We start from the raw sequence: 13,918 nt of genomic DNA, 5'->3' as shown, positions 1-13,918 counted from the left end.
AAAGTGGCACAGGCTGACAAGTTAAAGGGCCGCCAGTGTATTTTACTCATATATTTTTGCTAGAAAAAGAGTAAAATACACTGACGGCCCTTTAACTTGTCGCTCTGTGCCACTTTGGTCCATGAACTTGCAAACGCGAAAAAGAGGCCCTTAGACTTGTCAGCATGTGCCACTTTGGTCCATGAACTTGCAAACGCGAAAAAATGCGCCCTGAACTTGTCGACGTGTGTCACTTTGGTCCATGAACATACAAATACGAAAATAACACCGGCTGCATGGCACTGTTCTGCCACGTGGCCGCCTCTGGTAAGCCATGCATGGCACCGTTTATGATGCTGACGTCAGCGATGATGTCAGCACTTCTTTTTTAATTTACGAAATTGAAATATTCGTAACGTATCGAATAATATATCAATTCGTTGCATTTATTAATTAAAAGAGATAATTTTAAAACAAGCAAAAATTATTCGTTTTCTAGGTTTCATATTTTTTCTAGGCATGAAGAGGCTACACAAAATATTTCATGAATTTAGCATTTCATTAATAATTAGTTATGAAATAAATAAATATTTGTTGACGCGTTGAAAGAGCCTTTATACGTTTATGGACCAAAGTGGCACAGGCCGACAAGTTCAGGGGCCACTGTTTTGCGTTTGCAAGTTCATGGACCAAAGTGGCACAGACGGACAAGTTCAGGGGTCACTTTTTCAGGTTTGCAAGTTCATGGACCAAAGTGGCACAGACTGACAAGTTAAAGGGCCGCCAGTGTCTTTTACTCTTAGAAAAATATGACTTAGATCAAGGCCTTGTTCAGTTCACAAAATTTTTTGTTTTCAGCTCCTGTAGCACTTTCGTTTTTATTTGGCAAACATTGTCCAATTATGGAGTAATTAACTAAGTTCAAAAGATTCATCTTGTGATTTACGGTCAAACTGTGCAATTAGTTTTTTTATCTATATTTAATGTTCCATGCATGTGCCGCAAGATTCGATGTAACGGAGAATTTTGAAAATTTTTAGATAGTTTTTGGAAACTAAACAAAGCCTAAAGTGAAGTGTAAATTTGAACGGAGAGAGCTGAGAATGTAGTGCATATAAGTAACACTGGCCTATTAACAGCATATTCCTAAAAGTTTTAGAAGCTGGCTGGCGCGCGGCTGCTAGCACAAAGCACCTTGTCTTGTCATCCCAAACTGAATAATTCTTGCAACAAGTCTGAAGAATCCATCCTACTAGCATTTTACGACGTCGAAAATGGTGAGAAACAAGTGCGGATCTCTTGCAGCTTCAATCAAAGTATGTCATGCACACATCTTGCTAGTTGCTACCGCTAACATAATGAATATCACAGGCAATAAAGTAGAAGCTATGGATCTCGGCATCGGTTATCAGAATTGAAACGCTGACTGTGACTAGCTAACAGCTCCATTACGAGAGGAAGGGGAGCTAATTTTCTTAGCAATGGTCTAATGGATGATATGTCCCATGACATCCATGGCCCACGGTTTATGGTTGAGACGAATTGAAAGAGCAAGGACCCAAGGATTATTCAAGCAGATTGTGGTGGTGTCTCCATCAACCGTGGTTGGAGCGGCGGTTGATGCCATCTCGATGTCGTCAGGGGCGAAGCTAGAGCAAGTTAGAGGAGGTGTCTTTCTCTTATAGTCATGAAAATTTAATCTGTAACCATGATGAAAATTTTAATAGTGATTTTTCAAATTTTAGTAGGTGCCCCCACAGTCTTCAACGTAGCTTCGCCCCTAGATGTCGTCGTATTATGCTTATATAATAATTATATTATACTAAGCCTGCAAACGAAAAATATGACCATTAGTATAAACAAACTATGGTTTTAGTTACTCTTACAGTTTTCTTTGCTCTTAGCATCCCTGTGTTCCAAACACCTACTCTTATAAAATTCCTATATTTTATAATCCTCTGTTTTCTCATTACAAGTCTTTCCTGTTCCTGTGTTTTTTTCCTATCCTCTGTTTTTTATTCCTTTGTTCCAAACAGGGCCTGAATTCAGCTGAATATGCAGGATTCTTCCGTCTGTGTACCAGTATGTTTATTTGGCTGAATATATAAACTTGATGCTACTGGTTTCAATTAAATGGGGGAAATTTTAAAACTACGACATATATATGCCCCTTGTACTATGAGATTCCCCGATAAGTCTCGATGGTTTCGGATAAAATGGTCTGATTACTATAAATTGCACCATTACATATAAATAGCGCGCACCTAAAACATTGAAGGACGACTGACACTACTGTACTTGGACCCCCTTTTAAAGCTTCACTGCTTTCAACCCTACTCCCTCCGTCCCCGAAAGAGTCAATTTCTAGAGTTGTCCTAAGTCAAACTTTTTAAACTTTGACCAAATTTCTAGAAAAAATGCTAAAATTTATAGTATCAAATTAGTATTATTAGATTCATCATAGAATATATTTTCATATAATGTGCATTTTATATTATAGATGTTGTTACTCTTTTCTATAAAGTTAGTCAAACTTTAAAAAGTTTGACTGGCACGGATTCTAGGAATTGATTTTTTCGGGGACGGAGGGAGTATTGCTGAAGTCCAGGGGTTTGACCAGCTTGATAAACAGACGATGCTACTGCTACATGCCAACAGGTCACCGTGTTCTTATTAAGATAAGACGACATACGGTCGAGAGTCTGCATGCATATTTATGATATGATTTGTTCAACTTAAAATAGGTGGGTTGCAGTAGGGGCCGTGGAGCCAGGCGTCGGCGATCATCTTGTTGGCCGCCTCCGTCGGGTGGACGCCGTCCCAGCTCAGGCGAGCCGACGGGTCGCGGCAAGGTGTTGTTGCGCCGGGCATGCCGCATCTGGCGGCGACGTCGAAGTTGTACTTGCCTCCTGCCCCGCAGCACGTTTCCAAAGGATTTCTGAATCCTAATACATAAATCCACGACAGAAATCGATCAGTGGTAGTCTAATTTCCTCCTATCTGCAACGATCCTTTCTTGCGATCTTGGAACCTATTTTATTAATTAAAATATAAAATAAAGAGAAATACATACCAAACTCTTGAGGCTGTTGCACCATTTTGTACACCAGGGAGGAGTAGTCTGCGTACATCATCCTTGTTGACCTATGCTTGGCTTGGAGTATTTGTACTTGTTTCTGAAGCATGGAGTTATGGTACTCTGTCAGACGGTTCAAACTTTTCAAGCAGCCGTGCTGATCGAAGTCTGTGTCGCTTGAGGTTGAGGAAACACTAATAGTAAACAATGTCAAGAAGAGTGGGAGACAGCCCGTTGGAAGAATGCCCGGGACAACAATGTGAACAGCACCAAGTGCAATCAGCCTCTGCACCAAATGACAAATATAGCTTATGAGTAATTTCTCTGTTTGGATTAATTCTTGGAATTAAGTTTATTTGAACAATTACAATTTAGATATAGATTTAATTAGTATATGGAATATATTTGTATATTATTATAGGCCATGCGAGAGAGAGAGACTTATGTGTTGTATTTGTACAATAGGAGAACGAGTTAAAGAGCACGTTATAAGTTGTAAAGTATAAACATAGCATGGTCATGAATTTGAGATGGCTCATATGTGAATTTTGAAAGTTGTGAAATTCCAAGTCATAGCCTAATCTATTAAGTAGATTTAAATTAAAAGGGTCCAAACAGCCTCACAATGTGGATGTATTATACTCCCTCCGTCCACGAAAGAATCAATTTGTAGAATCCGTGTCAGTCAAACTTTTTTAAGTTTGACTAACTTTATAGAAAAGAGTAACAATATTTATGACATAAAATACGCATTATATGAAAATATATTCTATGATGAATCTAACGATACTAATTTGATACAGTAAAATCTCAGCATTTTTTTTCCAGAAATTTAGTCAAAGTTTAAAAAGTTTGACTTAGGACAACACTAGAAATTGATTTTTTCATGGACGGAGGGAGTATATTACCGGTTTTGTTACCACATGGTGTGGTGGTCATGATTGTAATGAATGCTTAAACGCTTATAAGGACAGGGCATCGGTCTTGAACTCTTGAAAAGAAGATATATTTACCTCAATACCGTTAACGATGGCATCGACAATCAATGGGGTGTTCTCCATTGCCTGTTCAACGGTCAGCCCAAGCTCAAGAAGCAAGATATTATAGTCGTTTCCTCCAAATCCACCGAACTGAAACAGCGATTCTGCTAGAAACCCTGTGCACTCTAGTACGATATATACACAAGCCGCAGCTGAATTATATTGCATTAAATCTATACAAATAAAATACTGCAGATAGCTACAACAAAAATGAATTCCCTCTATTCCAAATAATAAGATGTTTTGCCTTTTCTAGATAAGTGGCTTTTGCTATGCAGTTTTAGATATACATTATATTTAAACATGATAAAAATAACATATTTACAAAAGCCAAAACATACTATAATTTGAAATGGCGTACTAATTTAATGGGAAGGCGAGGAATCCATTAAGAAGGGAGTGATGAAGTGCTCACTCTCTTTTGTCCCGCATATGGAAGCAGTCAACACCTTGAACCACTGGACTTGCATGTCTAGCGAGCCATGGTTCCACACTGGATTTTCAACGCCCATTGATTGGTAGAAGGAGAAGTTCAGCGCAGTACCACCGGTGATGGCCATATTTGCACCCTTTTGGAAATCTTTGCCTTTGGATTTCGATGGTGTAAGTAGTGGGAGTCCAAGCGATTGTGCTGTGCCATTATGTGGTAAAAGTAAAACACAAAAACAAACTTCTACCCAAAGAAATAAAAATGGGTACCCCATTAATCGGTTGGGACATTCAGTTCTGGACCTTTTTCTATCAATGAGCGAGAGATTTCTTTTTAGTCCATTATTCCCATTTCATAGCTGCCATCACTAGTACAAGGAACCTTAGAGGTGGGTCTTTTCTATTAATATAGATGGGCAAGCCAACAGCCTCTCTATCAAATGATCTCAAAGGCAGGTATTTTAATTTGCCCGTCTCAATTAATACTATTTATAGAGACGGATACATTAAGATGTCCGTCTCTTTTTTTTTCGCGATCGGGTCATTCACCCGTTTTTCATTAAGAGAGAGTAAGATGTCCGTCTCTATTGATGATTTCCGAAGAACTCAGGAGAAACCAAAAAAATATGTGCCTTCCAGGATTTCAATCGCCAACCCTAAGCTCACATACAAATATATCTTTTAACCATCTCTGTCATTGTGAAAGATAATTTTAAATAACCATATATTTTTATAAACTATCCACCCTCGGCACTATGATTATGAAAGATAATGCAAAGTAATCTAGGGTTATACTCCACACATCCTATAATATAAGGGATTAAGAGTTTAAAATACTATACTAAAGTACAAGGCATTTAGGATCCTCAACCATCTCTCTCCTCTATCCTTTCTGGCAGGGAATATTAAGATTTTCTTTTAAACTTAGTGTTATCTAAAATAATTAGATTAATTAAGAAAAAATAACAACTAGACTACTCCCTCCATCATAATTAGTGACGGGTAAGGTGTTCTTTTGCCTAGCTCTTTATTTTGTCCAAAAATTGCTTGGATCCCTTAAATTATAGGATGAAAGGAGTATAACTTAAGCTAGTTTTTAACTAATTAAATACATACCATGCTAGGGAAAAGGGATAAATCTAAGAAATACTAACTAGATAAGATCAATGGAGCCTCCACACTAATGCTAATGAGACCCCCTAGAAAAAAGAAGAACAATAGAAATTATCGCAAAAATTAGAAACATGGAACTATCCACTAATCTAGTAGACTCTAAACACCATTGGTAATAATAGTCATTGCATTTATTCCATTTTTAAAATAATTACCCACTTATGTGATTGTGTAAAAAATATAAAGTTCCATACCAATAAAAAACAAGATCTAAAGTAAATATAAATTAGCATCTAATTACTCACTAGCTGTTCTAATAGATAATCTTTGTAATCACTTAAATTAGAACTAAATTACCACTTATTTTTATTAATACAACCGAAATGTCCCCTCAAATATAAATCTAAATTATCAATATCTTCTATTATAAATGTTTAAATAATCATAATCAATATATATGTTTCAACATTACGCACTCCTATTGTTGTTTGTTGTTGTTGTTGTTGTTGTTGTTGTTGTTGTTGTTATTATTATTATTATTATTATTATTATTATTATTATTATTATTATTATTATTATTATTATTATTATTATTATTTGATTAAAGTAAACACATATATTGTACCATCATGCTGATCAACTACACATGTGCATGAGTGATAAATATATGTTATTTTTAGCAATTATAAAAAATTTCTTTATCGACTTATATACTAATGATACTAACAAATTATTTTAACTTATATTAATAACAATGATGTATTTATGTAACTTGTTATTTTAGATATATTTATACATACTTTAACTAAAGTGTTGGAGTAAATAACCATTAAGGCTTAAATATTAATATACTATTGAGTAGTACTTCGACCCCATCCTTGATCTCACTTCAAGCTTTACCAGTGATCTTAGGGGGGTGTTTCATGTTTTAAATAATTGTTTGAGCCATTGTAGTACTTAAGAGTGCAGTCTATGACCACTCATTTGTGTGATAAGTTTTCGTGTGGTTTGCTAAATTTTAGATGGCACTTTAAACCTCCTGTTAAAAGCTTTAGGAGGTAAAGTGGTCTAAAGTTGATCATGGGATCTGAACAAGGTCTTACTAGCATATATGCTATTGTTATAGTATGAAATTAATTATAAACAAGGGAATGTACTCCCTTAGAGATGTAAATGTTGCACGTTTTTTTTATAAATCTAATCAATCTTGCGACACGAAAATCTAAAACGATAATTATTTTGGGACAAAGAGAATGTATCTACCGATCAAGTCAACGACCGTGCGACCGTTGCTCCACCGGCAAGACGGCTTGCCGAAGTAGGTCATGCCGTACGGCGGATGCGTGCAGGTGAGGACATTGAGCTCCGTCGAGTTGTTGCTGCTGACGATGCAGATGTTCCCGGTTTCGGCAACTGAATCTCCGAAGCTGAACATGGCATTGTATCTTCTGGTTCCTGAAGTGCTACCGGTGCTGGTAGCACTACGGCTGCTACTGGTGATGACCAGTGCGATCAAGAAAAACGAAAGGGGTGAGCAATAGATGCTGCGAAGGAGACTCATGCTAACGGATTCGTATGGGATGCACGCTCATTCACAGGCGGTGATGATATATGCACGCAGCTGAGGACACGGCAAGCTCGCTTTCGGGTTGGTTAGTTGTTGGCCTTTACTAAGTTTTCTCAATCAACAAGACAAGTTTCTGACTAATATAAGTAAGATAAGGCTAGCTCTAACGTAAATTAAATTAGATGATTCATTTGGTTGGGACTGTGAAGTGTGGACCCCCAATTTTGTTATTTTCTTTCAAGAATTCTGAGCTTCTTTTAGTTTATCCTTTGGTTTAGCTTTTTGAATGCTCTGGCATTGAAATTCCATAGTTGTGAAGTTATCAGATATAGAGCATCTCCAAGAGTTTCTAAATCCCCCTCACTCTAGATTTTTTTTAGCAATATTGAAGAAAAAAAAACACTGTTCAACAACTCCGTATCTCAACTCACAATCCTTCCACACTTGGGAAACTTGACCCAATCGCACAGCGCACAGGTATGCATCAGCCAATACAAAGGTGAAACGATGTGAAGAAGAAAGAAGATTACGACATAGCCTGATGCAAATACATAAGAGAGGAAAAAATATAGAAATAGTTAGAGTAATTTAGAAACAGTTCGAGATTCCTTATGTAAAATTATCTTAGTATATTTTAGGACCGAGATATTTGGAATTGTTGGAGCAACCCAACAAATATCTCTCAACTTTTTTTAGCCACTTGGAAAACTCATTGGTTTACCCTATTACTTTTTTGGAACTATTGGAGATGTTGTAAGGCCAGAGGAGTTACTTTTCATCATTGATATGCTAGTTAATTAGTGTCACGAGTAGCCATAGGATTGGCAGATATTTCTTTACCTGTATTGTTTCAGTTTTGTATTACCAAAAAATTTCAACAATTATTCTTTGTAGGTTTAGCCCATCTACACACTAGTCTCCAATATGTGATTTTAACCATTATTTACTTATGAAAGATATTATAATAATTTTTTTTGAAAATAACCATATTATGGAAATATTTCTCACAATTTGAAATATTGATGCTATACGTATACTTCCTCTATCCATCGATCTAGGACATATTTTATTTTTGAAAACCAAAGTTTAATACTTTGATTGATGGATAGAGGTCGATGTAGCAGTCCCTCGAGTAAAACAAAAACAGTTGATATGAAATTTAGAGGTCGATGTAGGAGGTGTTAGAAACTAGAGTTTGTAGAGATTTATTTAGATGTTTTCATAACTTCACCATTTTTTCTCAAATAGAGTATGTATGAAGTTTAAACTATTTGGCTAAAATACATTTAGCGAAGCTAAATGTATATATAGAGCCAATCAGTCCCAAACATCCGTAGTAGTCCATCATAATGGCGGACTTGGGTGGTTGTTCGGCTTCACTAATTGCTCACCTATCCGGTCAAGTTTCTGAATAATGCACCGATATGTTGATTCGGCGGTTGGAAATGACACTATAATAAAACAAAAACAGTTGGCATGGGATTTTCTCATGTCTATAAAAATATTCTTTTCTTCTCAGGACGGATATAATTCTATAAAAATACTAAGTCATACAATTTAAAGTTCAACTAAATTTATATAAAAGATTAATACTATTTATCATACCCATATTTATTAGTAGATTCGTTATGAAATATATTTTTATAGCAATTTATTTTGGTTTACATATGTTGATACTAGTTTTTGTAAAAGATAGATTGATGTTAATTGGACCTAGAATTGCATCTTTTGGAAATGGAGGTAATAGCTTATAAAAAACAGTGAAAATGTTTGTGCTAAAATCACAAATGATAATGGGCTGATAGTCTTGCAAGGGACCATGCATTCATATAGAGAGGTCTGAACTTACTGAAGAAGTAGTAGGCACATGCATATTACGATGTGAGATGTGCACCATCAGGTGGATCTTGGCCCGTGGTGGACGGACCATCCTGTAGGCCACTTTTCCCACGCGCTGGAGAATTTTGAACGGACCTTAAAAACAGAAAGAGAGCTCCTAATTCGTGCAAGATGCTACGGTGGACTGCAGGTTAGGAATATCAAATGTCCTTCCTAGAACTCTTTCAGTTGTGTGTTTGTCTGCCGGAGCTTTTCCCAAGGTGGAATACGTGATGTTTTGTACCAAAATTTTGCCATGGAAATCCATTTACTCCATTGTTGTGGTTAGGATCACAAGAATGAACTGTGCAGCGAAGAAATCCTTCCACACACTAATTAAGCTGCTCCGTTTGGTCATTCATTTGAGGGTGATATGCAGTGGTGGAGCTGGGAACTTTCACGACTAAAGCTAATACTATGAACCATCAACATCGAAAAAGTAATGCTAATATATATTTAGCTGGAAAAAACAAAGGGAATATTCTAGTGTTTTTTCTCACACCTAGGACCATGGCCATATTGGCCCTAGGCTTATATCCGCACTGGTGATATGAAGAGCTCATCATCAATTTAGTGTCTGACAAGAGGAACAGTTCTTGCCATGCTAGGGTGGTGAAAACTCTGTCTCGGTTAGAGATAATAGCCCGTGGCAATCCATCAAGCTTATATGCATGAAGATGGATCTTGAGGTTTGACATATCAACTTCCACTGCTCTATATTTAGTGAGCTGTCCGATCTATCTACTCGATGATCACAAAGGATTTCTACTTTGAGTAATAGAACAAATTAACTCAGTCTGTACGATCCTACAAACTCTTGAAACTATAAAGGCTTTTGTTACGGTACATCCAAATTACTGTGAATCGTTGATCTGATTGTTTTTTTACCACATATTACTTTATAGGAGGTAATAATTAAACTATATTTAATTGTTTTTAATTTTGGAAGAAAATGAAGTGTCCAAATATGTTGTCTACTTCTTTTTGAAAAGTTTTTTTTGGCACGATGGAGTTAGCAATAATTGTTTTAAATGTGACACAACGTGGAATAGACATAGTTGTATACGACATCATGATTTAATGTGACTTTTTATAAAGTGATCAAAAGAAAATATGTGTTCTTTGCTTTGGCCTTAATTTTTCAAACAAAACAATACCAAATACGAGGTGCATGACAACTTTTATTACGTGAATTAGCTTTTTTTTGCATTGGTCTAAATTTATCAAACAAAATAATACAAAATACAAGGTGCGTGATAAATTTTATCACGTATTCATGTTTAGTATTAGTTTTTATTTGCATTGGTCTAAATTTTGCAAATAAAATAATATTGCATGCATGGAGAGCTGCACACGTCATGAAACAAACAAGGAAAGGGCATGCGCCCACTCATGTCTCTCCCTTGCTGAGTTTTTTTTTCTCTTTTCTTAAGTTAACTAATTAATTTTAAAAATAAAAAAAATCAAAGGCTCAGATTCTTTTAAGGTATTACCTCGTAAGAAATAAAGAATGTATTGTAGCATTTTTTTTGAGGAAAACAGGAGGGGCTCTGCCCCTACTGTGATTTTATTAAAACTTTAAAAGAGAAGCGCCGAGTACAAACATTAAGGTACAAAAAAGGAAACGAAAAAAATAAAAAGGATTACACAAGATTGTCTAGCCATAAATCTATTGATGGGTGATATCTTGCTTTTGCTCGTAGGATAACTAGAGCAAACTCCTTCTGAAAGACCGCTTTGCATCTTCGAATTGTATGTGCCATATTCCTGAAGATAATGTCATTTCTCATCATCCAGATGGACCAACACATAGTAATGATGATCTCCATAAAAAAAGAACTCCCAGCTGAGTCTTAAGACTTTCCAGAATGATTGCAATGTCATCCGAGTTTGGTATGAAGACTTGTAAACTGTACCAACAGGCCATTGCAAAAGGGCAGTGAAAAAATAGATGCAGTATATCTTCTTCCAGGTTGAGGGAACAGCAGACACAATTATAATCTTGAAGAAACATCCCTTTCCTTCTGAGAAGTGCTCGAGTGCTTAATCTGTCACATAGGATTAGCCAGAAGAAAATTTTCCTTTTGTTTTGACAGCAAGAGGTCCAAAGCCATCTGAAAGAAGAATGAATCTGACTATGTCCAACCATATGTTTGTACACCTGCTTGGAAGAAAAATGAGTAGAGCCCCAACGATAGGACCAAACATCATTATCCTGACTGAGATGTAAGGTCTGCAGAGCAGTAGAAAGATCTTGAAATTGCTGAAAAGCTTCAACCGAAAGAGGAAGATGGAAAAGCTCCTCAAGAGGGATGGAAGAGACAGCAGTGTTTAGAGTGATCTGTTGAGATTTAGCATACGAGAAGAGCTCAGGAAACCTTTGATTAAGTTGAGTACCATTCCAGTTGTCAAGCCACATGAAGCAGGTAGAACCATTCTGAATATGAATCGAAGCCACCTCTTTGTAGGAATGCAGCAGTTTTAAAATGTCCCTCCACCAAAAGGAGCCTCTAAAGGGTCTATGCAGAGAAGGCAAATTATTCCTGGAGTAGTAGTGTTCCCAGACCAAATGAACCCAAGGGATAGCCAGCTTATTGAAGAATTTATGCAAAAACTTCATGAGTAAACTCTCATTGTGAATTTGAAGATCAAGCACTCCAAGACCCCCTTCAATTTTTGGTCTACAAACCAAGGGCCAGGCAGCTTTTGATGGCTTCTTACAATTCAAGTTGGATCCTCTCGAAAGACAGTGCTTCCTAAACTTGTCAATCTGCTTAAGAACTATCTTGGGAATCAAAAAGGTACACATAGCAAAAGTTGGTAGAGCAGAAAGAACAACATTTGTTAATTGCAAACTGCCAGCCTCAGAGAGCAGGGAAGAAAAATTTACTAGTCTCCTTTCACATTTGGAGACAAGAGGCCAGAAATGAGCAACCGAGGGTTTGGCAATACTAAGTGGAAGACCCAGATAGGTGAAGGGCAAAGTTTGTTTATTGCAGCCCAAGACCTCTGTCAGGATGTCCAACCTTTCATTAGAAATGTTGATAGGAACCATGAAGGATTTGTCAAAGTTTACTTTCAATCCAGAAGATTCTCCAAAAACATGTAAGATGTCTTTAAGGTGTTGTAGCTGAGATACATCCCCTTGCATGAAGATGAGAGTATCATCAGCATATTGGAGGATTGGAAAATCAGTATCATGCTCTAGAGATAAGGGTAAAGCCAGTCTACTATTAGCACAGGCAAGATTGAGGACTGATTGAAGCACATCAGCTGCTAGGACAAAGAGCAAAGGTGATAAAGGGTCACCTTGTCTGACCCCCCTTCTGCAATGGAACACTTTACCTGGGATCCCATTGAGAAGGACAGAAGAGGTTCCAGATGTGAAGATTAACTTCATCCAATTAATCCATTTTGTGGGAAAACCTTTATGTTCCATTATATGTAACATTAGGCCGTGTTCCACTTTGTCAAAAGCTTTTTCAAAGTCCAACTTGAGAATAATGATTTCTTTCTTTGATTGGTGACACATATGCAAATATTCCAAGGCCCAGGCAACACAGTCTTGAATGGTTCTATTCTTAATAAAACCATATTGATTTTTATGAATCAACGAAGGGATCACAGATTGTAATCTGTTGGCCAGTAATTTTGTTATGAGTTTAACTGAATTATTGAGCAAAGAGATGGGTCTGAAATCAGAAACCATTGAAGGATCATCTTTCTTGGGGATCAGGGTTATGTAAGAACTATTGATACTTTGCAGACAGAGATTTTCAGAGTAAAAAGCTTGACAAAGATCATAGAAGTCCTGACATATTAGGGTCCAGCATTTCTTCAGGAAGTCAGTATTAAAACCATCTGGTCCTGGGGATTTGTCACAAGGGAGGTGCTTCACTACTGCATCAATTTCTTCATGTGAAAAGGGCTGAATCAGGCTTGAAAGATCCACAGTATTCTCTAACAGATTTGGCAAGTCCAGGTGAACGTGTGAGAAGTTGGAAGTGCCCAGTCTCTCCTTAAAGGAAATCCAAATGAGATTAGCTTTATCCTCATGATTGAAAAGAGATTGTCCTTGGTCATTGACTAGATGAGTAATAAGACTGCGCCTATGCTTAACAGTAGCATTTGCATGAAAAAATCTTGTATTGGCATCCCCAAGAGTTACCCATTTGACTGTTCCCCTTTGTTTCCAGTATGATTTTTGTTGTTGAAGCAAGGAAATAAGTTTGTCTTCCAAAATGGAACGAAAATTCCATTCTACAAGCGAAAGATCTCTGAAATCTTCTATCAAATTAAGAAAATCCAGCACGAGCTTGACATGCGAAATATTTTGCTTTAAGTTAGAGAGAGACAATTTCCAAATTTTCAACACCTTTCTCAAGTTTTTAAATTTGGAAGTTAACAGTTTAGCAGCATCCAAATGATGGGATTTCGTGGTCCAGCCCAGAGTAACCTGATCGATGAAATCATCACGTTGTAACCAATAGTTTTCAAACCTGAAAATATGAGTTTTGGGGATAGCAGTGGAGATAGAAATGAGGCAAGGAACATGATCTGAAGTTTCAGCAGTTAGAGTAGAGGCATTGGTAGAAGGGTAATTAATAGTCCAGGTAGCTGAGGTAAAAAACCAGTCAAGACGCTCCAACAGAGGTGGGTTTTGTTTATTGGACCAAGTAAAACGTTTTCCTTTTAAAGGTAACTCAATCAGACCTAGAGCACTGATAGCCTCATTGAACAGATAGATTTCTGCATGATCAGCACCATCTCTATTCCTATCTGTAGGACTACGATAGAGATTGAAATCCCCAACTATGAGCTAGTCAACATGGTCAG

General features: G+C 36.9%; 1 protein-coding gene across 1 annotated transcript; it reads right to left on the bottom strand.

Annotated features, from left to right (window-relative positions):
* On the bottom strand, positions 2,622 to 7,217 carry LOC8061036 (GDSL esterase/lipase At1g28580). The gene is made up of 5 exons (XM_002452192.2): positions 6,901 to 7,217; positions 4,511 to 4,726; positions 4,069 to 4,220; positions 3,053 to 3,341; positions 2,622 to 2,924 (listed from the first exon to the last, which is right to left on the bottom strand). The coding sequence occupies exons 1-5, from the start codon at positions 7,196 to 7,198 to the stop codon at positions 2,710 to 2,712; spliced, it is 1,170 nt and encodes a 389-aa protein (XP_002452237.1). The 5' UTR covers positions 7,199 to 7,217; the 3' UTR covers positions 2,622 to 2,709.

The sequence above is a fragment of the Sorghum bicolor genome, chromosome 4 (assembly GCF_000003195.3).
Source record: "Sorghum bicolor cultivar BTx623 chromosome 4, Sorghum_bicolor_NCBIv3, whole genome shotgun sequence".
Taxonomy (NCBI): Eukaryota; Viridiplantae; Streptophyta; class Magnoliopsida; order Poales; family Poaceae; genus Sorghum; species Sorghum bicolor.
Note: the sequence above shows the minus strand (reverse complement) of the source record. Positions and strands in the feature narration are given on the sequence as shown.

Bases quoted from the DNA above. Each gene is read 5' to 3' on its own strand.
- LOC8061036 (XM_002452192.2), bottom strand. From the start codon at position 7,198: ATGAGTCTCCTTCGCAGCATCTATTGCTCACCCCTTTCGTTTTTCTTG. The intron at 4,727-6,900 runs GTAGATACATTC...ATAATGGCACAG, and splicing joins CACGGTCGTTGACTTGATCG to CACAATCGCTTGGACTCCCA. The intron at 3,342-4,068 runs GTAAATATATCT...CATTTGGTGCAG, and splicing joins CCATCGTTAACGGTATTGAG to AGGCTGATTGCACTTGGTGC.